The 22,465-nt window shown below is 42.0% G+C and overlaps 1 protein-coding gene across 8 annotated transcripts; it reads left to right on the top strand.

Annotated features, from left to right (window-relative positions):
* The first annotated feature begins 2,746 nt into the window (after positions 1-2,746).
* On the top strand, positions 2,747-19,585 carry Uba1 (ubiquitin-like activating enzyme 1). 8 transcript variants are annotated; one of them, XM_022796995.2, is made up of 5 exons: positions 2,747-2,992; positions 3,342-4,495; positions 14,925-15,022; positions 15,305-15,498; positions 15,721-19,585. In XM_022796995.2, exons 2-5 carry the CDS (start codon positions 4,097-4,099, stop codon positions 18,501-18,503), a joined length of 3,474 nt encoding a protein of 1,157 aa, XP_022652730.1. In that variant the 5' UTR covers positions 2,747-2,992; positions 3,342-4,096; the 3' UTR covers positions 18,504-19,585. The 8 variants fall into 8 exon arrangements, with proteins under 8 accessions (XP_022652730.1, XP_022652728.1, XP_022652729.1 ...); XM_022796993.2 differs by having other exon boundaries at positions 3,333-4,495; XM_022796994.2 differs by having other exon boundaries at positions 3,286-4,495.
* The last annotated feature ends 2,880 nt before the right edge of the window (positions 19,586-22,465 follow it).

The following is a 22,465-nucleotide window of genomic DNA, read 5'->3' as shown; positions in this document are numbered from 1 at the left end:
TACACCAAGCTCTTCGTTATCGCTCGATAAGAAACGAAATTGTTCCGATTACAGGTAGACCTTAGAATCGCGATATTTAAGCCTATTTATTGCAGAATCAAAGGTGCTCAGAAAAGCCGCCGATCCACCAGAACCTTACAGATATTATTATTAATACCGAAGATGAGATATATTCCAGTTCTACAGTTATTATCGATATTAAACTGTTTTAAGAAGTGGGCATGTCGTCATGGTCGACCTATATCTACCCTGTTGTCGCCATTTCATTTATATTAGCAAGAACTCTTAAATAAACGAAACCATAATAAGGCATCAAGCAACGAATGTAATATTGCATTAAATATTCACATTTTAAGCGAAAGCTAAATAATAGCTTCGGTGGAGAAGCTAATTCGAGAACAAGGGAAGTTAACAGAGGTTGGATTGCTGTGGACACTTCGATGCCAGATGGCGAGATACTCTCGGTCATTGAACTAATGTCAACTGCCGTAACCACCAGGCAAAAGCCACTCAGCTACTATAAGAGATGATTTACTCAAATCATTATTTCACCATATAGTATCATTATTTTTTTTATTTTATTTTTCTGCCATTATAACGTGATTACATAAACGACCAGTTGCTAACTAAAAATGACAACATCAGTAAACGTCGTCACGGATAGGAAAATGTAACAATGAACACAACACGTTAGTTCAGTGTTTTTTGGGTTAACACGAGGAAGAATAAGTAAGCCGGCCTTGGGAAGACGGCATGGCGTCTTAGAGCCGTAAGAACTATAGATCGATAGAAAATGACAACAGCTACAACCGCGAAACATCAGAATAATAAAAGAATTAAATCTTATGTCCATACTTATGTCCACCTCTGTCCTTTTTGCGCTAGTAGAGGATCGATACGAGTTCGAAACGCAAATATCCGGATTTCTTCATCATAGGTTATTGTGTCGAATATGATCAACGCGGAAAGATTCTATGCGAAAGTGCGTGTCTACTTAGGCGTCTTTGCTGTACTGGTTCGCGTATCTTCTCTTTTTTGTTGTTGTGCAATGTATAACGATTAGAATAGTGAGTCGAAGCTCTTAAAGTATTTCATAGTTAATCTTGTAAAATAACAAATCGAGTCAGTGCCTAACTATCGCTCAAAGATATACTCAGCTGTAATTTCTGAAGGTTTGTTTCATCACCCTAATCTAGAAATGTAAAAGAATGTAACAATACATTAAACACTATCTAGCTATATATTTTTTATTGCCAGTAGAGAAATATACTTAATCGTTCTTGTAACTGTTTCGTCGTTCTCCAATAAAGATTTGTTTGAAATTTAGCTGTTTTGCCACGAAACTAAAAACGCTTATCAACGACATATTTTATATACATTTTAAAATGCTTTTTATTGTTTTAATTATTGCTATAACTATTGAGAGTGCTGTTCATATTTTTGCTCATCATTGCTCTCGAAAATTGCTTTTTTGTGAGCTTTGTAATTTTATTATGTTAAGGGGAAATTGCCATCGTATGGAAGCTTATGCTTGGATAATTCTCTTTAAACTGAATAATGGACTGTATTGCATAATGATTTTGTTTTTACTTGTACCCCACAAAAATTTCCAAATTCCACCGTTTGAGGGTTTCAGCTCCTTGATGAAAAAGGGTAAACCCGAAGGACATAAGTCTATAGACGGCATCCTTGTTGAAGCATTTTAAAAGCGCGTGCATCGCTAGCTGACTTCCTAACAGCTAATTCGTGCTATTAGTATTCATAAAGTTTTATTGATTTCACAGGTGCCAATTCTTGTACGCGCATTTCTTGGAAGCTTTTCATTGCGCATTTTTTTCTGGAAACATGTGCGTATGCTACAACATTTATGTTCTCAAATTTTCCAGAAGGTACTGGGTGTCAGAAGGCGCCATATGATCGAAAAAAAATCAATATTGCGTGCATCACTAGAATTCGGTAGCGTGAAAGCTTTTAGCTTTTATTTCAATTCTAACATATAGTAACGCGATTCGGGCTCAGATTTAATTACCTGGCGCTGCGTAATGCAACAGTATTGTCCTTGAAATAGAGTAAACTCGCAAAAATGGGTGGATTAATAAAAAAGACCTGTTTACATTAAATTAAATCTTTATGTTGGCTTTTTTTTTACTTAGTTATTTGCAGATTTATAAGAGTGGGTTGCATCGACGATCATTATTCTGCCTATTTTTTCGATATTTCCGGTCGCACGCCACGTCAATCTATACGACCGCAATATCTTCCGTTTGCGCTATCTGTTGCGTTAAACGTTTGATATTCGATTTCTCCTATTTATGCACGTTTTCCGCTGTTCACCCTATGTCATCCCTGATTGCCCAGTAGATGCGGGCAGCGCAGCCCGTCATCGTTTGCCGCAAAGCGCCAGCTATTCTGGATGTACCTACTCATACGTCGCATAGCTTCATTGATATATCTAATAGTAATAATAATTGTTATTATCTTTATAGTATCAAATTTACGTTAAGTTTTGACCTCGTTAAACTTCCAAATGACATCCTCCACTCTCTTTTGCGACATTGTCCATGGATATCTACTATTTCCGTATTGATGTTTACCCATACAAACCTACAAATCAATTTTCTTTCGGGTAGCTTCGAGAAACTTTTAAAATTTTAGCGCCGCCCGCCGTCCTTATGTGTCGTCTGCTTCAAAGCGTCTGCTTCCTTTGTCCTAGTATTCTGTTCGACTTTTTCTGCACACGCACACGATGTATCCTATTTAGTCCCTGGCGGATTCATACCATTGGCGTTTGTTAGCTTAGCTCATTTGCGCATTCCTGTGCTGCGGCTCGTTGCATTGTCGCTTGTCTGCCTCGTTCCTTCCCTGCTTACTGTTGCTGCTTTGTGCGTTTCAGAGGACTCTGTCGAGTTTTACGGCCGTTTGTCGAGAGCATCTTATGCTGCAGGCCTGTGATCGCTCGCAGCCCGTGTGTCGTCGTCAGATAGAATCGACGGTAAGCGTGACTGTGTGCATATTTCGTATCTGCGAGCGGATGATCCTTGCTGTGTTAAATGCTGCCGTGTGCTGTGCCATTCGTTTGGTTAGCTAGCAGCGGTGCACAGGGTAGACGAGCTCTGCCTGGCTGGTAACAACAACGCTAGGTTCGTTCGCTCGGTGTTTGTCTGTGCGTGTGTCGATTGAAAGGTTCGTCAGTGTGTACGAGTCTGTTGTAACTGCCGCAGTGGCCCCGCCGGTTGTCGCCAGTTTGGCCTCCAAAAAGGGTTCGCATTTCGATTTTTTTTCCAGAAAAACTACTTAAGACAACAGCATCTATTCGTCCCGCTTCGTGTCAGCCATTACAGGTGTCTTGTCTGGGTGACTTTTGAGTGCGGTGGGCAACAAGAGCAACTGCTACTTCTGGTAGAAGTGTTGCTGATCGACGAATTGGGCGAGGCACAATTCGCTGACATTGCTTCCAATGAGTCCTGGTGCTGGCCGCAGTTGGGAACGCAGAATTGAGTCACAGAGTGTGTGCACTTAGTGAATGATTCACTGAAATCATCAGCCGTGTAACTCGTGGTGGTGAAAGCGTGGTCCTCGCTGTAACCGTTGCAGTCGGTTCCATTCCAAGAGACAATCGTACCCGAGCAGGCCGGCGAGTGATCTAGCGAGCCCGAGCGACGTGTCAGCCGTAGCCGTAATTCAAATTAAAGATCACAAGACAGCGTCGACGACGAGAGAAAGACGTTTACCCGTACAGTGGCTGTTACGCGGAGCAAGCAAAGGAGTGTTTAGCGCCATCAGTAGTGACCAAAAAGCGAAAGGAAAACATCATAAGTGGTGTATTTTCTTATCATATCATCGGACGCTGCGTATGCCGAATAGTGAATTCAAGACGAATATAGTTTCTGCTGTTTATTGGCTGTTTTGACGACCCTATCTGTTACGGTAGGATTTCTTGCCTGTAGTCCTCCGGCTAATGAGTAACTCTCGATTTCAACCAGCTCGCCGCATCCTTAGCGTGATACCGTAACTGAATAGCCTATTACTGGCCCATTGTGGTCCCGCTCGAGTTGTTCTGGATGCCGCCTTTTGGCTGCGACGTAGGAGCTGACTAATGTCTTGCATCACTGGGCAACCCGCCACAGAAGAGTGTCCGACGACCCCAGAGAGTACCCTCGAAGGTTCTGCCGCCGCCGTCAACGCCCCGAACGCAAACACTACTCTCGTGAGCGACACCGCCACGACTGCAAATACCACTAGTGGAGAAACATCGCCGCTCTCGAAGAGGCGAAAGCTCGAAGACTCAACGACCAACGGTACGGGAAGCGGCACAAGCAGCGGCGGCGCTACCGAAACTGCCAGCGGAACCGCTGCTGTCGCAGCCCGTGGCGACGGTTCCACCACTGCAGCAGCAGCGGTGGCCAGCCAAGCATCGAACGGGAATACACAAGTATCTCAAACAACGGCTCCTATATCCACGGATTCGTCGACGTCAGTCGGCATGATCAAGAACGTAAGTATCAGAAACGTTTTATTTTGCAGCTATAGCATTAGTAAATCCGTAATAAAGAGACCTATTAGTGGTAGGTGTTGACTGTTTGTGTTCATCAGATTGTTTTCGTCGCTTCGGTGCTGGACAGTGATCGAGTGTTCAATCATCGTAAGTCATTTTCATATTCATTAGGTAGTTATTACAAAGCCTGGACTGGGTAGAGTGGCGTGTGATGTATCAGGGAATAAATATATGTGATATATACCGCACACACTAGGAACATGAGAAAGTGTTGGACAACACATTCTAACACAGTCGAATAAGTGGCGTGTTTTTAGTCCGATCGACAGCTAGGATACCTGGTAACTTAATGTGAGGTATGTGGTTTTCTGTAAGCGTCATGTAATTGTTACGACACTGTCGCTGCATATTCCATGGAAATCCTGTGCACGGAGCTGTTATGTCTAGACAGCTTGTACAGAGCCACGAGAAATGCAACGTGCCAATTAACTGACTGGTAGCGTGTCATCTACACGCGTCATATATTCGCTGCGTAGAATTGTAGAAGTTTTATTGTGTACCTCAACCAGTGAATAAAATAATGGTATCTCTGGAGGGTATCTCTGACACATGATAGTTAGCATGTCTATATATTCTAGGAATGGCGGCAAATCTCCCGCATTAAATTCTTAATGTTTATGGCCATTCATGATTAGAATTATTCGCTCACAGAACTGTTTATCCGAGTATCTTATGAACTTCACAATGCATACGTAATTCTGGCGATGAAAAAATATAAGTGACAAAAGATACGTTAGAACCAGCTTGGCCTGCTGCTAGGAAGTTCTTTCACTTCATTCCCTTCACTTACTGAAAATGCGGGTGGAAACATTTTTTCGTTTTGCATTGCTTCTCCACAATGATATTTTGTTTGAGATAGCATCGCCTCTATGATGTAGATTTAGCATAAAACATTGTGGATAATTGTCCTTTAAGAAGAGGCAGAGCTCTCATTATTATCATTGCGGCATCAGTTGTTCGTGGTCACGTACTTGGCAACTCTGACGAACATATCCTTAGAGAGATATGCAAATCTCTATGACAGAATTGCATTGAATCTACGATGTCCGAAATCTATACATAATGTATTTGGTTTAGGCTGAAACCTTTCGCTTAGGCAGCTGCGTTTTAAGATGCAAGCTTGCATGCTAAAGCGATATCAATTGAACACGAAGAGAAAAATGACAAGCTACATTTCTTAGGTGCCAAGAAACTCTTTTGTGGAGCTGTTATGCAGAACTACAAATTAGGAAAACAGTTAGCTACAATTACTAACAAATGCGTACAATGAGCAGAGTAGAAACGCCGACAGAATTGTCGACGCGCAGTAACTGTGGAAGTTTATCTTTCAGAACTAATGACTTAAAACACGTAACCCCCCTAGGCACTGATTTGGAAAATGGTGGAGTAGCTTTTTCAAGCAGTACGCGGTCCCCCTTAACCCGTTCCGTAAAACGCAGTGTTATAAAGTGTCCCACGTGATATCATATACAGATAACTCTCATGTTTTGAATTCTAGACAAGATCTGCGTTTTAACTGACTGTACTAGGAAAACTTCACTGCTCGGCTCTCATGCTACATTGATTTATATAGGTGTAGTATGTTAGAACACTGTGAAGCATTGCATATTTGCTGGGCTCGTGCGCTATTTAGTGAACTAAATGACTAAAACTATTTTTTTAGTATAATTTGTTCTGTACCTAAAGCCACGTCGTGGTTTGAACAGTTTTCGGGTGCCATTTATATTCCGTCTAGGTTCCATAAACATTAACTAGCAAGATGTGTAGAATGTAATGATAATAGTAGTTTATCTGTCCACTTAATTGGCCAAATTGGAGTCGACACAACACAGGCATCATTGTGTTGACTTAATTTATCGAGAAATGAATCTTATCGATTTCCGTAACGCGTAGCGTCTAAATCCTTGATCCGTCGAGAAACAGACGAGTCGTGACTTTTCTCGATAGCCATTTATAGAGACAGGCTTTTGTATTACACTTGTCCAGTAAGAACTCTCATAAAAATTATTGACTAATCTATTTTTGACAATTTTTTTTCACATATTTCCACATATAAAAAGACAACTTCTTTTTTTTTCAAAAACTTAGTTTTAGCCCGTTACGCCAAATCAGTGTCCTCACATCGATCTACTAGCTGGTTTTAACGTCAGATAATTTGTATAGGACTACAAGTACATGATGTACTTATGTATTATACCCTTCTTTGAAAAGAAATACCTGGTCTTTTACATCCTAAGAAAATCGGCAGAAATAAGTAATTTCTAGGCATTTGACGAGTTTTTTTTCGTGTGACGATCTTTGTTTGTGGCTTCCTAGTGTAGGCCGTGACCTAAAGATACTAAAACCGTGAATGTGACCGACTTCTGATAATGAGTTTCGTGCTGAATAAAGCAAGATAAGAGATAAATGCGTTAAAGGAGAAAGCATCTAGCTTGAGTTTCCCTCAACTATCGATTCTTTATTTGTACATTTGGGAAGCATGGAGACCTTAGTGGCAACGTGAGTTTATTTATTAAGACTATTTATTATTTTATTCACGAAGTATTTACCAAGATGTGCAATTACAATGGGTCCAAAAAAATGCATCTTGGTGGCCAAAATATCTCATATAAGCGTAGGTTTTATAATAAATGACATCATGTCCCTAATTGTCAATTAGCAGGTGATATATATTACAGAAACGACTCTGAGCGGTGAGGTTTAGGAAGAAGGTTGGAGAACATGAACTGTGACAAAATTTGTACTTCGTTATCGTGTTCAATCTCGGCGTCAATGTAGGTTTTTTCCGCGTAAATAGAACTTGAAACCCATCTCGTATAAAAGATTCCTTCAAACTCGGAAAACGTTTTATGCACATTTCTCCACCACTAGTTACCAGGTTTTTCCTTTTGTTCGATTATTACCGCCGTATTTACCGTTGAATTTGACTAGGGTTACAGTAGTTAGGCTCTTCCTCCACACAGCCGAAATGCTTCATATTTTTAGTCATTAAGTTTCTCTTAATAAAAATTCTTCATACTTTTTGTCCATGATTCGCGGGCCTTAAGGCCTAGAGAAAGCTCTTTGTCTACTAACTAAACGCGTCAACGCCTCTAATAACTGTCTGAAACATAAGAAATGGTCAAAAATTGTACAAACCAGTTTTACTGTTACAGAAAACATTTCAAATATTACAAGCCTTAGATACAAACTTCGTCGATTCAAATTGGTTTTAGTTCTTTTCGTAAAGGAAATTGAAATTAATAAAGATTTCATTAGCGGTTACGGGCAAACCGAGTACAGAACCACCAGCAAATGCATCACAAGGCTACCTCAAATTTAAAAAACTAATGAAGGAAAATATGGATTCTGTATTCACCTTGTATATACGTCATTATATCAATACTGAATCATGGAGGAGACCAACGTTTTGTAAGCTTTTTTTTTTCTAGGATTGAAAAAGCGTAATGTCGGTGCAAGAGGGATCACGCGGATCCAGTCAACAAGTGGGTTTAATGCACCTCTTTGCTGCTCTGGCATTTATTCTTTAATTAACAACCGAACTCCGAAGCTCCGTTATGTAAAATGACATGACTAGAAAGATTTGTACTATATTTTTTAAACAGTAGTACTATATTTTTGTAACAGGGACCTGTCGCTAGCTTTATTTCGTTCCCATCGCTTGGCTACTACTGCCCCTAACTATACTGATGCTTTCCGATATGTCCTCCCTTCCGTTCCTTTGGTAGATACTTTCGCTCAATGGATTACTGAATCCCTTTCCCGCCACTTTATTTAGCCCGCGCTCGCGCTTCATCTGTGCCACACAGCGTCTGCTATTTTTGCTGTATCGTCTATGTAAGCCTTACTCTACGTCTAGCGGCAGCGCAGAAGGTAAACATCGCTCCTATAAGCTAGCGGATACGAAATTTCTCTGGCGTCGCAGCTAAAGAGCCTTGTACATTGACTAAATTCCGATAAGCGCCACTGCTCAGTCGCTAATTCTGCTCTGACGTTATGTGGGAGACCACAGCGGGTTCTGACTTGCCGATCAAGCCCACTACTATGCCAATAGCCTTCCATTTTCTAGCAGACAACGAATATTGCATGCGTTTTCCTTTTTTATCGGGAAGGCCGCCAGCGTACAGTGGCTGAATGTTGTTTTTTGGCTTTTCGGCGATTGCTACTGTGTGATGGAAGGAGATTGTTTCGTCTGCTTAGGTCGATCTGCTTCTCTTTCTCTCCTCCTCTCTATCTCGCGCATGTTACCAGTGTCGCCGACAGGCGCTATCATATGTGTTTCGTCGTTTCTTTGTCATCATCACGCACAACAATTTGTTGCCTCTCGTTTCTTCAGTTGTTCGGTCCTCTCGCCCCCTACTGTCGACTCACTCCGAACGGCGACTGGCCAGGTCGTCACTCGCGGTAGCCGCATCATTAATGTTCATGACCGTCACGAAGCATAGCCATTGTCCGCCGCTGCCCTAACAGCCAGCTATTATAGCTGCCCCTTTCCCAGCGACCGCCTATTTTTTACCGAGTGGCCGTCGCGTAGATTTTGATGTGTTTCTTATATTTTCTTAAAAACCACCCAAGCAGGCAAACACAGGAACAGCGAGAGGGCATAAGCGAGTTTTTTCTGTTATGAGTTGTTCATTGTTCCATCTCTTTTCTTCAAAACAAAAAACGTAAACGATTAAAAATCTCTTGCTCACAGAATTTTCAGTTGGATGACTGGTTTTACAAATACTAATAATGATAATACACAGCGGTAACTCGCTTTCTCCTAGTTTCTTTGCACTGTATGTAAAGAAGGCAGCCGAAGTTTTCTGCGCGGGCGGAGTACTCACTTCTATCAGTCGGATGCTTGCCATTTTTTGAGGGGTGAATAAGAGCGCCTGCTCCGTGAATTAGTCTACTATTGTTTCGGAGGTTACCAGTAGGCGGACTTAACTAGCCTGTCAAGAAGGACCGCGTCAACCTGTGCGGCCGCCGCAGTTGCCAACTGCTAGCAAACGTTTCAGAACTTAGTGGCAGCGGCTGTTGCAGCGAAAAGCATTGTCCTGGTGTATCGCTCTGGTGTCATTGGCCGTCTAGTACCGTGCTGCGAACCCCGACAACGACGACGACGGCCGAGGAGTAGTTCGACTGGTTTGGAAGGGTTCTAGTTGCAGTAATAGTTGTGGCCTTCTTTCGATGGTAGTCCCACCAGCACCGGAGACGACTCTGACGGATGGTTGCGCGCCAATTACCAGACAACACAACGTAGTACAAAAGCCGAATAATAGCAGCGGCAGCTATTCCACAGCTGAGAGTCGTAGAGCCAAACAGTGAACCAGGCACCGGCATTACATACTAGTGACTGTAGAGTCATCGTGTCGCCGAATCGCGACGAGTTATTTGTGGGTAGCAAATACTGATTAATCTCTGAGGTGACAGACGCCGAACTACCGGAAGAATTGACGGACCAAAGATCCGACTAGAGAGAACTAGTCCCGCTTGGTAAGTTTGGTAACATCTTAGTACATATCCCATTCCTGAGGTGGGAAGGAGTAATTGCGAAAGACGAATGCGTCTACGGGATAATTGCTGTAGCAGTATAACAATTATTAGGCCAGAGTTAGTAGCTATGATTGTGGTTTCGACGCTGGTCGTCAACTTTTGTTTTATGGTGGCTAACGGTGAGTCTCGGTGGTGATGATGCTAATGAGGACGATAGTGCTGTGCGTAATGGTCAGGTGAAATAAGGTATATATGGTGCTATGTGCAAAAAATCTTGCGCCGGCTCAGAATCTGTCAATGTCCTAACACTGAAGGTTCTAATGGTCGCCTGGCGGAGGAGTTTCTTGCTGTGTTATTTGGTAGCCTACGAAAAAATCAAGCGGAAAATCTCATCAGACCGGATATACCGACACCGGTCTGTATCTGCTTCTTTGATGCGCCCATTAATAGTTCTGAAATGGTTTTGGTGGTGGATCTTGGTATCCATTGATGATTGGAGGTGTAAAGAAATTCTAGTGGAAGAATGGAAATCGGGAGTCGAGTTAATGCTTGCAATCGCCTCTACATGACAACCACAATCGGTTAGAGAATATACACTAAGAAAATTCAAAGCCTATACTTGCGTACGAGAGTCATTTAACTAATGCGTCTAGATTATACCAGTAGATTGGCTATATAATCGTGTAGCTTATCTACTCTTCACCGTCATCACGGGTTCGACGGCTGGGTGTGTATCGTTCACTGTTTGTACTCGTACTTGCTGAAGCCTTACCATTGGACTTTGATGCTCGACGTTTTTTTGACACCGAACAAACCAAACTCCCACTCGACAAACTGCTTATCATCAGACCCACTGTCTGGTAGCCTAATTCTTGCATATTATACCTAACATTCAATCGGTGCCCGTCTATTTTGGTTGCCCTGAATTGACCCTTGCCTAAGGTTATGGGTAGACAACTACGGCTCACGAAGTAATGACAGAATAATTAACAACAGTAATTTGGCCATGCTGTGGTCAGTGTTTGACGGGGGCCCGAGGACCCAATTGTCCTCGTTTACTAGTGTGCAAGCTCTAGGACCCCTAGTTGTCCATCTTTTTCCTCCTTGCCGCCACAGCAGTTCTTATTAGTAGTGCTAGTAGCATTGTTAATATAGTTTTATTAACATAGGTTTTAGTTCTATGATTGAATTAGATGTATGACCAAGCTATAGATACGTGGGTAGTGACCGCGAAACTGCACCAAGCTACCTAGTAAAATCGTTACCTATCGACTACCTAACTCAATCGATTATATAGCTATAACCAACGACACGGCGTCTGTAGGAGTCAGACTATCCTAAACAAACAACAACAGCAGGGAGTATGTCAGTTCTGTGTCGTTCTGTGTTCTATTCTCTTTCTTTATGCAGCGCTGCACTAGTGATTGTAGTGATAGCGGTGCCACCAGCGGCAATGGCAGCATTGTGTTGCAAATAACGGACCCAACAGACGCTAATCGCAATTGTTCCATTACCCGCTCTCTAGCTATCTACATTTGTCAGCAAGCTAGGGTGAATGCGCCGGGTATGACCGACTTGAGTTGATCGTCGGCCGGGCGGCCGGCCGGCGATCGTCTGCGTTTGACCACACTAGCACTGCAACCGCAGCGATACTAACAGTAACTACGTCGCTATGAATATCATTGATAATACAGGCAGAGAGGTATGACAGCAGCGGCACGGGTAGCCGTAGGAGGAGAGATTCCTTAACTCCCCCATTTGTGACGGTTTGCATAGTCTGTCTCGATGCGACGGTGACAGGTACAACGTCGGTGCTGACGATTTTCAATTTTCGCCGTGTGCTAACAATTTGCACTTTAGCAGTCCGGACAGTTGTCGTCAGTTGGTTCGTTGGAACGGGCGTTACTTGGTTCTGATAGTATTTTCATCTCGTTGTTCATTGGTTGATTGTTTATGTATTTGTAGCTTGTGGGAGTGGATAATCAAAAAGTTTGTACAAAAGACCTAACAGAAGATAGCGATAGTGCTTGACCCACCAATTCCACGACCACGCGTAGAACTAGTGGTTGTAATAGTCATATGGTATTGTAGTCAACATACTTGTCTGGTACCGGGAACGTATTTGAGGGAGCGATCGTGAATATGGCAGTATGTATTCTTGTATTTCGTATGAGAAACGAAATGACCACATTTAGTAGCCTACTGCGATGAAAAACTAACTTTGTATTACAGTCGAGCACGGATTGTTACTGACATCACTGTTACGAGAGCACTGCGAACATTTCTAAATCAAAAACTCATACTCATGCTAACGAGTAGCTTAAACAGATCGAGCTCCTATCCATACGGCGTTCCTTTGCGCAATATAAAATTTAGGAGAAACATAATTATTTAGAATTGTGCCAGTTATCACAAGCGCGAATTCAGATCGTTATCGAGTATCACAAGCGCGAATTCAGATTGTTATCGAGTATCTCCGTTTGTGCGAAAAACCCGCGATTAGGCAAGAATTAGTCCTAGATCGGACATTATCTATATTAAACTTTGCAGTCTGAACTATTGTGGGCTGGTTAGGTCGACAGTGACGATTTGTCGATATTTTTTTGTGGGGCAAAATAATTGGGGATATTTTAACAATATGATTCATCAATTTTTTGTCTTAAGTTCATCCGTTCACTGCTATCACATCTCTGATTGGGATCTGCACCTCCGGCAATCAGCTTCGGGTAATGTCTAAAGCAATATAGGTTCTTGTTATATCGCATTTTAACTGTTTATATAATATATATAAATATATATATATATATATATATATATACATTACGATAGAATTACGATTATTAACGCTGTTTTGCTGGTCCACAAAAAAATAAACACTAGTAAACCCATCCTAAAATAGTGCTTGAAGTTCGCGAGAAAAGTTTCTCAGCAAGAATCTTTACGTAAAGATAAATACCAACACATTTGTTGCGAAGGATCCGCGCTTTGTTTAGCGCGAATCCTAACTTGATCTAATGCTGTACCTTTGGTATAACGTAATTGGTAACGGAAATATCTAGTTTCTAAACTGTACCGATTCTTAAATACCCGTAAATCTACCTTCGTCATGGATTAAATATCATTCATAGGGTCGATATTTTGAAGCCTTCCATTAAATTCCTTTAATATCAGCGAGGTGCCTACCTGACGTGCAAAAGAGGAGCAATATGTGAGTAAGCTCTAAATGTTTAGTTAATTTACAAAAGTTGCAGAATAACAAGCAAGCTGACCTTGTCGTTCTTCTTGCAAGACGAAGATCAGACCAAAATTAGAAGGGTGCGTTCTGCTAGTTTGGAAATCTGCACGTGTATTTGTCAGGTCCCACTACCGTCCACACGCCGTTGTCGCATGAGGCCATACCTAAAATGGTCGCCGTCGCTATGACAACAAGTTGCAAATCAAATATGCACTAAATGCTGTAGGCACCAGACGGCGCTACATACCCTCGGATTGTATGTGATAACAGAAGTGATTAGTTGTGAGATGGTTTCGTTGCAGGTAGAATCACGCTGCTTTTGTTTCATAACGAAGTTTTAATGCGTTTGATTTCTCAATGTTCTTAGTTGGAGCGTAGGCCCACAAAACTCACTGCTTCACGAAGTGAGTTATTGATGCCGACTAGGATTGCGCGTCATTGAATGTGACTCGGTTTTCTGTGGTGACCCACTACCATGTCGACCTAATATTGGAGGTTGGTGTACGGAGCTTATGCAAGTAAAAGCAAGCTATTTTTAACGAAAGAAGTAGCAATGACATATAGGCGGCAAAAACTGAAAAACGAACCCTTTACTATTGTTGTTATCGATAAACGCATGTACGCGCGTTTCCATGATCCACGGTGAGGCGTGCGGCGATTTGTTTCAGTGGTAAACGCCCGGTGCTTGGCCATAACAATTGACGAAGCTGCTATTGTGATGTGCGCATTTGCAGCTACTGAAAAAGTTTAGTGTGAATTGTTGTCAGTCACGCGACAAAGAAAAGGTAAAAAAATTACAACAGGTTTGCAACTGCCAGATACAATCGTCTTTAGTCAGACCAAATGTATTTCGTTTTGTGCTTGTTTCGTGTTTGCGAATATTCAACATTTCACTTATGCAATTGCATGTATTCTATAGCCGCCATCTACCCTTCAGTTGCATCTCTTTTCACGCCACTTTCTTTCTTCTGCAATTGCGATTTTTGCGATTGATTGCTCGCTATATCCAAATCACAGTGGGGGCTTTTTTTATGCGTAGAAGACTATGTTCCTTCAATTGCGGAAATAACCGTGCTTCAAGAAGCGTCAGATCGAAATTCAGAGGAAAGAATCGCAGATTAAGGAGGCGATGAGGCGCATTAGAGCGAAATGAAACTGCGCACCTGATGAAACGAACAAATTGAAGGCAATCTCGCAAATGCAAGATTGGCTTTAATGTCGTTCTGTTTCTCTGAAGATCGAGTTTGTCCACCCCCCCCCCCCCCCGCAATAATACTACCGTTAGATATTGCCCTTAAAATGAGATATGCCTACGCTCTGTGTCGAACCAGGACTACCTTGCGTATCCCTAGGTTCAGTAGGCGAATACGTTACTTTCACGCACCATTTCTGGCTTTTCAAAGTAATATATCCAGAGCGTGTCCTGCTTATTATTAAGCCAGTTTAACACCAGTGCTCTTAGGGATGGGATTAGTGCAAACATTGTCCACCGTTTATGTCCGTATGATTAGTTTAATCGAGATGATTGTGTTATTAAGCGGTTGTTGTTTTTCGCAAGGTTAGCAGTCCTATCCAACAATAAAACCCTAATACACATTAAATGGTAACAGGATGTGTAAATTCATTACTTGTATGTGGACTTGTGCTTTGCAGGGTGACTCAATGGCGAGCAGCGGCACTGAAAACGGAAGAGGTCGTTCGAATAGCAAAAATGGTACCGACATCGACGAAGGCCTATACTCAAGGCAGCTGTAAGTATCACAGTCAGTATAACTAGGATTGCCAGTAAAGCTAATAATAAACTAATAATAATAATAATAGCTAATAAGCTAATAATGATAAATAATTATTTGGACCGCATAATAAACTATTTACATAGAGGACTGCGAGTGCAATGCAGAATCTGTCGATCGGTTTCTTTTGCATTGGAATGTCTGGTACCGCGTGTCTACCTTCAGATCTTGTATCAAAATAATATTAGGTTTTTGAGCAACATTTATACATTGTAAATACTGATTGAATGGTGTTTGCAGCTATGTACTGGGTCATGAGGCTATGCGGCGAATGCAGTCGTCGGACGTACTCATCTCAGGTTTAGGTGGTTTGGGAGTCGAAATCGCGAAAAATGTAGTTCTCGGCGGTGTCAAATCAGTAACCCTACACGATACTAAATCTGTGTCCATCACAGATTTGTCAGCACAGTACTTTTTAACAAAAGAAGATATCGGTATGTATTACATAGGAAAACAGAACAAAAGCTTCTAGAAGTTCTTTGCAATGTTGTGAACATATCAAATATTGCAGCAGTCGTTACGTAATTTATTTCTCGTTATCCGTTCATTCACGATTTATGCCATCATTTTGATGAATATAGGTATACATCGTCGTGCACTTTCAACTTAACGAATGTTTTAGAAATTGCCAAATTGTTTTTCGGTTGGTTGAACAGGAAAAAATCGTGCGCAAGCCTGCTGTCCACGCATCGCAGAGCTCAACAGTTATGTGGCCGTGTCGGCGTCTACGGGTTCTCTGTCCGAAGACTTTCTTTCAAACTTCGGCGTTATTGTGCTCACTGATTCCATTCTTGAGGAACAGGTGCGCATCGACTCGTGGGCTCATGAAATTGGCAATAAATGCGTGATTGTTGCCGATACGCGTGGTCTATTTTCTCGGATTTTCTGCGATTTTGGTCCCGAGTTCACCGTTTACGATACCAAAGGTGAACAACCGCTCAGCGCTATGGTGGCATCAGTGACCAAGGATGGTGAAGGTATTGTCACTTGTTTGGATGAAACTCGGCACGATTTCGAGGACGGTGATTATGTGCGCTTTTCGGAGGTGCAGGGTATGACCGAGCTGAATGGACGTGAGTTCAAGATCAAAGTGCTTGGAGCATTCACTTTTTCTATCGGTGACTCGTCGGCGTTTAGTGACTACACTCGTGGTGGTATTGTTACGCAGGTAAAGAAGCCAGTCATCTTGGAGTTTAAATCTATGAAAGACACGCTCGAGGAGCCACCGCTCGCTGAATCAGACTGGGCGAAACTCTCTCATCCGAGTAACATGCACATCGCATTTCAAGCACTCGATAAATTTCGAGCAACGAGAGACGCTTTGCCAAAGCCATGGAACGAGGCGGATGCTGATACCGTGTTCGCCGCTGCCAAAGAAATCGCCCCTGCAAATACCGAACTCGACGAAAAACTTATCAAATTGTTCGCGAAGGTCAGCGCGGGAAATTTATGTCCTATGAATGCAACGATTGGAGGCATTGCTGCCCAGGAAGTTATGAAAGCGTGTTCAGGCAAGTTCACCCCATTCCGTCAGTGGTTCTATTTCGACGCCGTTGAATGTCTGCCAGAGGACTGGAAAGTTACTGAGGAGGATGCTACGGCTTTGCCAGATGACCGCTATACAGGGCAGATAAACGTTTTCGGCAAGGCCTTCCAGGCAAAGGTCCTCGCACAGAACTGGTTCATAGTCGGAGCTGGTGCAATCGGTTGCGAACATCTGAAAAACTTCGCCATGATGGGTGTCGGCGCCGGACCTAAAGGCAGCATTACTGTGACAGATATGGACACAATTGAAAGATCAAACTTAAATCGGCAGTTCCTTTTCCGCTCATGGGATGTTGGTCAGCTCAAATCGAAGGCGGCAGCAAAAGCTGTTGCTAAGATGAATCCTGAGGTGAGAATCACTTCGCACGATAACCGCGTCGGTGCCGACACCGAGCCAGTGTACAATGACGATTTCTTTGAAACACTAGACGGAGTAGCTAATGCACTAGACAACGTCGACGCACGTAACTACATGGACCGGAGGTGTGTTTACTATCGCAAGCCGCTGCTGGAGTCGGGCACGCTAGGAACAAAGGGTAATGTACAAGTCGTTTTACCCTATCTTACCGAGAGCTACAGCTCTAGTCAAGATCCACCCGAAAAGTCTATTCCCATCTGCACCCTGAAGAACTTCCCCAACGCGATCGACCATACCTTACAGTGGGCACGTGACGAATTTGAAGGCTTGTTTCGCACTGGTGCAGAGTTCGCGAGTCAATACATTCATGATTCCGATTTTCATAATAAAGCGATGAAAAGTCCCGGGTCACAAGGTCAAGAGATCTACCAGGCTGTGAAGAAGGTCCTCGTTGATGAAAAGCCCTCGAAGTTTGAGGATTGTGTCGCGTGGGCCCGCAAACATTTCGAGGAGCAATATGCCAACCAAATTAAGCAACTCCTTCACAACTTCCCAAAGGATCAAGTGACAAGCTCCGGCGCACCCTTTTGGTCTGGTCCCAAACGCTGTCCCCATCCTTTGGTGTTTGACACCGACGTCGAGCTACACCTTAACTATGTCGAAGCGGCCGCACGACTTAAAGCATTTATGTACGGTATCGACTCGAAGGGTGTCAGGCGAGAGCAGATCAAGGAGATGCTCGCATCCGTCAAAGTACCGGAGTTCCAGGCGAAGCAAGGCATCAAGATCGCTGTCACCGATGCGGAGGCGCAGCAGCAACAGTCGCATATTGGTGACACAGACTTGATGTCAAAACTCGCTTCAAGCATCCCTGAGCCTAGCTCATTCAAGGGCTTCTTCCTGACGCCCATCGAGTTCGAAAAGGATGACGACACCAACTTCCACATGGACTTCATCGTTGCTGCATCGAACCTCCGTGCCGAGAACTATGACATTCCGCCAGCTGACCGCCACAAGTCGAAGCTGATCGCGGGCAAGATCATTCCGGCAATAGCGACCACGACGGCGCTCGTCTCGGGTCTTGTTTCCCTTGAGCTCTACAAGCTTATTCAGGGCCATAACAAGCTAGAGCTGTTTAAGAACTCATTCATTAATCTCGCGTTGCCGTTCATAGGATTTTCGGAACCGATGCGCGCTTCCAAACAGAAATATTATGATACGGAATTCTCTCTATGGGATCGGTTCGACGTGCAGGGCGAAATGACGTTAAAGGAGTTCATGGACTTCTTTTTGAAAGAGAAAAAGCTAGAAATCACAATGCTGTCGCAAGGCGTCTCCATGCTTTATTCATTCTTTATGAATAGCCAGAAGCGCGAAGAACGCCTTAAGATGACAATGTCAGAGGTGGTAGAAAGCGTCAGCGGAAAGAAGATCCCGCCTCATGTAAAGGCGCTCGTTTTCGAGCTCTGTTGTAATGACATTGACGGCGAAGATTTGGAGGTGCCCTACGTTAACTATCGTCTGCCGAAGAAATAATCGGAGCTCCAGTAGGAGTGACTGTCCTAACCCACTATAGAAGCGAAGTAAATGTATGAGCTGTAGCAGACGTACACAAAAGACTAGACGGGAACGTCAATGCCGGATCAAGGCGTATAACATACCCACCACCAATAAAGGACACATGGATGGATTGATGTTAATGCTAGAAAAGTATTTTATTCAAGGATAAAAGACATGATCTAAATATTGATGGACGATGATAATGGTCATTACATGATATAAACAAAAAGTAGCGAAAGCTAATGAAACGGTAAAGTGTGGTACACATCTTTAAGGTGTTTTTTCCTCAAGATTAAATATATTTTGCAAAAAAAGCAGAAGAACTTTTTTCTATTATAGTTAAAAACCATAATTATGTAACTTGAAAACTTAATTTTAGTTAATAGGTACATAAAAAAACGGTTATGATGTTGAAAGTTACCAACAAATATACTTGACGACTGACAAGCTACGTAATACAAGACTAGGTTAAATCGGCAAGATTCTAATTTAGTGAGTTCTTTTCTTGAATTGGGGGAACGCTACGAGCCTTGTATACTATATTGTAGGGTGGTCCTAGGGCAGTAAAAAAAAAAATAGGATTCTTTGAGGAAAAGAGTGCAGCGTGGCATATTACGCGCTTAAGATAATATTGTTAGCGTTTAATTCCAGCAGTATATCTGTTTGTAACAAAAGATTCAATGATGAGTGGGTGACGACAAAACCCGCAGGTCGGGAGAATCAGTGTCGACAGCAAGTCCAAAAAATTCGGGTGTAAAAAGTACTTAGGTGGTTTACTGCAAACTGGATTGCCGGTACGTGTTGGTTGACTAAATAGTAAGGAAAAAAATTAAGATATACCTCACTTGCTGCTAATTCTAATTCTCGAGAGTTTATTTTGGATTGAAAGCTGAGTGTGTTACCGATCTGTTGCACCGTGGGAGTAGTGGATAATTGCAGGACTAAGGAGAATACTCAGCAACCTCGAAGTTGGAACTCTGTCGCTATCATTGTCTTTGATTATAATAAAATTTGCTCGCGCGATATGAAATAAAGCTTATTGACATCGTATCGATGGATCATATGAAACTTTATTTGGCTTTCATAGAATAAAAATAAATAGCTAACATTTTTGAGATCACTGGAGAAGTTCGCAATTAATAACAGACCTGGAGACCTACATTGTAGCATACAGTGCAAACTATTATCTTTCTTGTACTCCTGCTGAATGGGAAGGAAAAGCCTCCAAGGACCTACGGAGCAAATTGGAACTAGTATCGTTGTATATTTCCATAACTAAGTAGCGACTAATAATGATTTGTTCATAATTCCGGACTGGAAGTTAAACTTCCACACTCAAGTTAAAATACTATGTCCGTTAACAGACGTGTAATTTACAGCGTTTTTATAAAAAAACATTAACCAATAAGTGAGAGAATATAATTTGTACCTAAATGTGTAAATGGATAAGAGTGATAGGAGTTGTTGCCGGACCAACAGTACTTCTTTTTCCGAGTATATCCAACGATGTCCTTCTTAGACATTTTCCTTACTACACATTTTTCAAATTAGAGCAGCAACGAAGTAATCACCAACTTGTAAAAATGAGCAAATAGATTTTTTTACAGGACTGGCAACATCTTACATTTGTCCTACATACACGGCAATGTATGAAACACTTCAATTCGAATTCTCACCTGGTTCCAGTTAACTGCACTGTGACTGAAGACACAATTATACATACATATTTATTTGCCGTTTACTTGCCACCTTTTTTTCGCCAGTTCTAATCCCTTCTTCCAATGACCTATTCGGTTGGTGCGCGCCGACTAATCAATAAATTGACCACAACCATTGTGTGCTACCATCATGATCTTTCTTATAGCATTATCATCATCGTTTCTTTACATGTTTTCTGTACACATCTTGATCCATGTTGACATCTAGATATTGGCTTGTAGGCATTTCTAGTTGTAATATAAAAGATATGCAGTTGGCACTGTAAGTCCTACTGCAACGTGAATTGACTACACGCCCTGTCACATTTGCTATAGTAAGCTTTTGTTCTATACTGCACGCATATATCACCTGCCTACGAGACGTCTATTCTATTTTTCTAATGCGAAGCGTCGCGCTATACAATACACAACTAATGCAAGTATTTTCATTGCACTGTACGGTATCACCTTTACCCAGGTACATTTTATTTGATAGCAAAATTTTGACTTAATTTTAGCACAGCATTGATGTATGTAGAAAAGGAAGGGAATAACTTTCAGTTTGTTCTTATGTCTCAATAAATCGAAAGCAATTAAGAACGACTAATATATTATGTACGTTAGTACCAACCTGAGGTTTTATGTATAAGACGCAATCAAATTCACATATTTACATAAAGAAAAATGTTGCGCGAAGGTCGCATTGTCACAATCGATATCTGATAGTTTCGCTCTAATAATATCGCGGGAAAATAAAAAGCAACATTTTTCGCGTCGGATTTTTTTTAATGCTCAGCGACTTGGCTTAGTCACACTGGATGTGTGCGGACAATCTTCGCTGACACATAGAACGAGTTCCGTCCAAGTTAAGAGAATGAATTTTCTGTTGTGTGGCTTACTTGCACTTACGTTAGAAAAAATAAATATGCGTGACGTGAACAGCAATTTCTTGGTAAGTAGTATTATTCGGAAGTGTAGTCTGTACTAAAGGAACTAAGTTCTTTAGTGTTGTAATAGCCTTTTACTTACTGTGAGTACTGATGAATGCTCGCTTGTCTGCGCTAGTGTAGATGAACAAGTTACTGCCGAATACCGAGACATGTTCACGATGTTTTTGACGAAGGTTTTTTTTTACCAGAGCTGAGTTTTGACCACGTCTCTACTGACAGGTCACCCATGGTTAAGGGAGAAATTTAGAAAAGACACGGATAGCTTTAAACTGTGCTTATTTTTTCGACTCGTCACCTCTAAGTTCGGTGCGACTGAAGGCCAAATCTCCAAAGAATAACTCCTTGCTCCTAAAAAATAGTTTATATTTGTCTAATGGGTTCAATTGTATCTCATATACTGTCAGGTCGTACAACCTTGTCCCATCATTTCGGGATTTTTAGTTCCCGATAACGTCTTATTTATACCGTTTGATCCATTAGACTTTAAACCATTTTGCGCAACACCGCAGAAGCTTATTCCTAATAACTGATTTCATTAATTCCACCTATTAAAACTAAATATGTGCACGATGAGCATCTATCGTCAATTCGCATTTGTCGGGATTTGTTAACTATGCCTCAGGAAGAAAGTCAGCTCTTTAGTAGCCGAACTAGGATTATTCCTAGTGATTAACTAGGTGAAACCAAAACTAGGATTATTTTGCTTACAGGCAATCATAACTGTTTGTTCTAAGGACGCTATAAGTACACTGTGCTTATGTACAGCAACGATATGTAAGTTTTTAGATTTTAAATTACAAAGCCAGTGTCTTCCCGCGAAGTCCTTGGGTGGTGCGACTCATTGAAGCACGCTCGAGAGATGCTTTTGGCAGCCGGCCGCTTCATTTTTCACGACCTAAAGCTCCAAAATATCTACACGAAAATATTTGGCGACTTTAGAAAATCGTCCGGAAAAACGTCGGGAGGCTAGATCGTCTCCTAGACTGCTCATACAGACAGGTCTTCCTGCAAACCGGCCTGTTTGTGAGTCAATCGTTCTTAACTAACTTGTTCTTTCATACCCATTGTTTTGTTGGTTCAAAGATGGATATGAAAGATAATAAAGTTGAATTTGGATAGAACTATGATTTGTGGGCTAGGTTGTGAACTAAACAAACAATGGACGGATGTCAAAGGATCATTACGATACTGCGGCGTCAAGTGTATCAAGTATAAGCTATAGTAGAGCTATAGTAACTTCACATTTTCACGGTACTCTTTAGATAACACGACTACTATCTCACAGTCTCAA

This window comes from Varroa destructor, unplaced genomic scaffold (genome assembly GCF_002443255.2).
Source record: "Varroa destructor unplaced genomic scaffold, Vdes_3.0 BEIS01000003.1, whole genome shotgun sequence".
In the NCBI taxonomy this organism is placed as follows: Eukaryota; Metazoa; Arthropoda; class Arachnida; order Mesostigmata; family Varroidae; genus Varroa; species Varroa destructor.
This window is presented reverse-complemented; position numbering and strand designations above follow the sequence as displayed.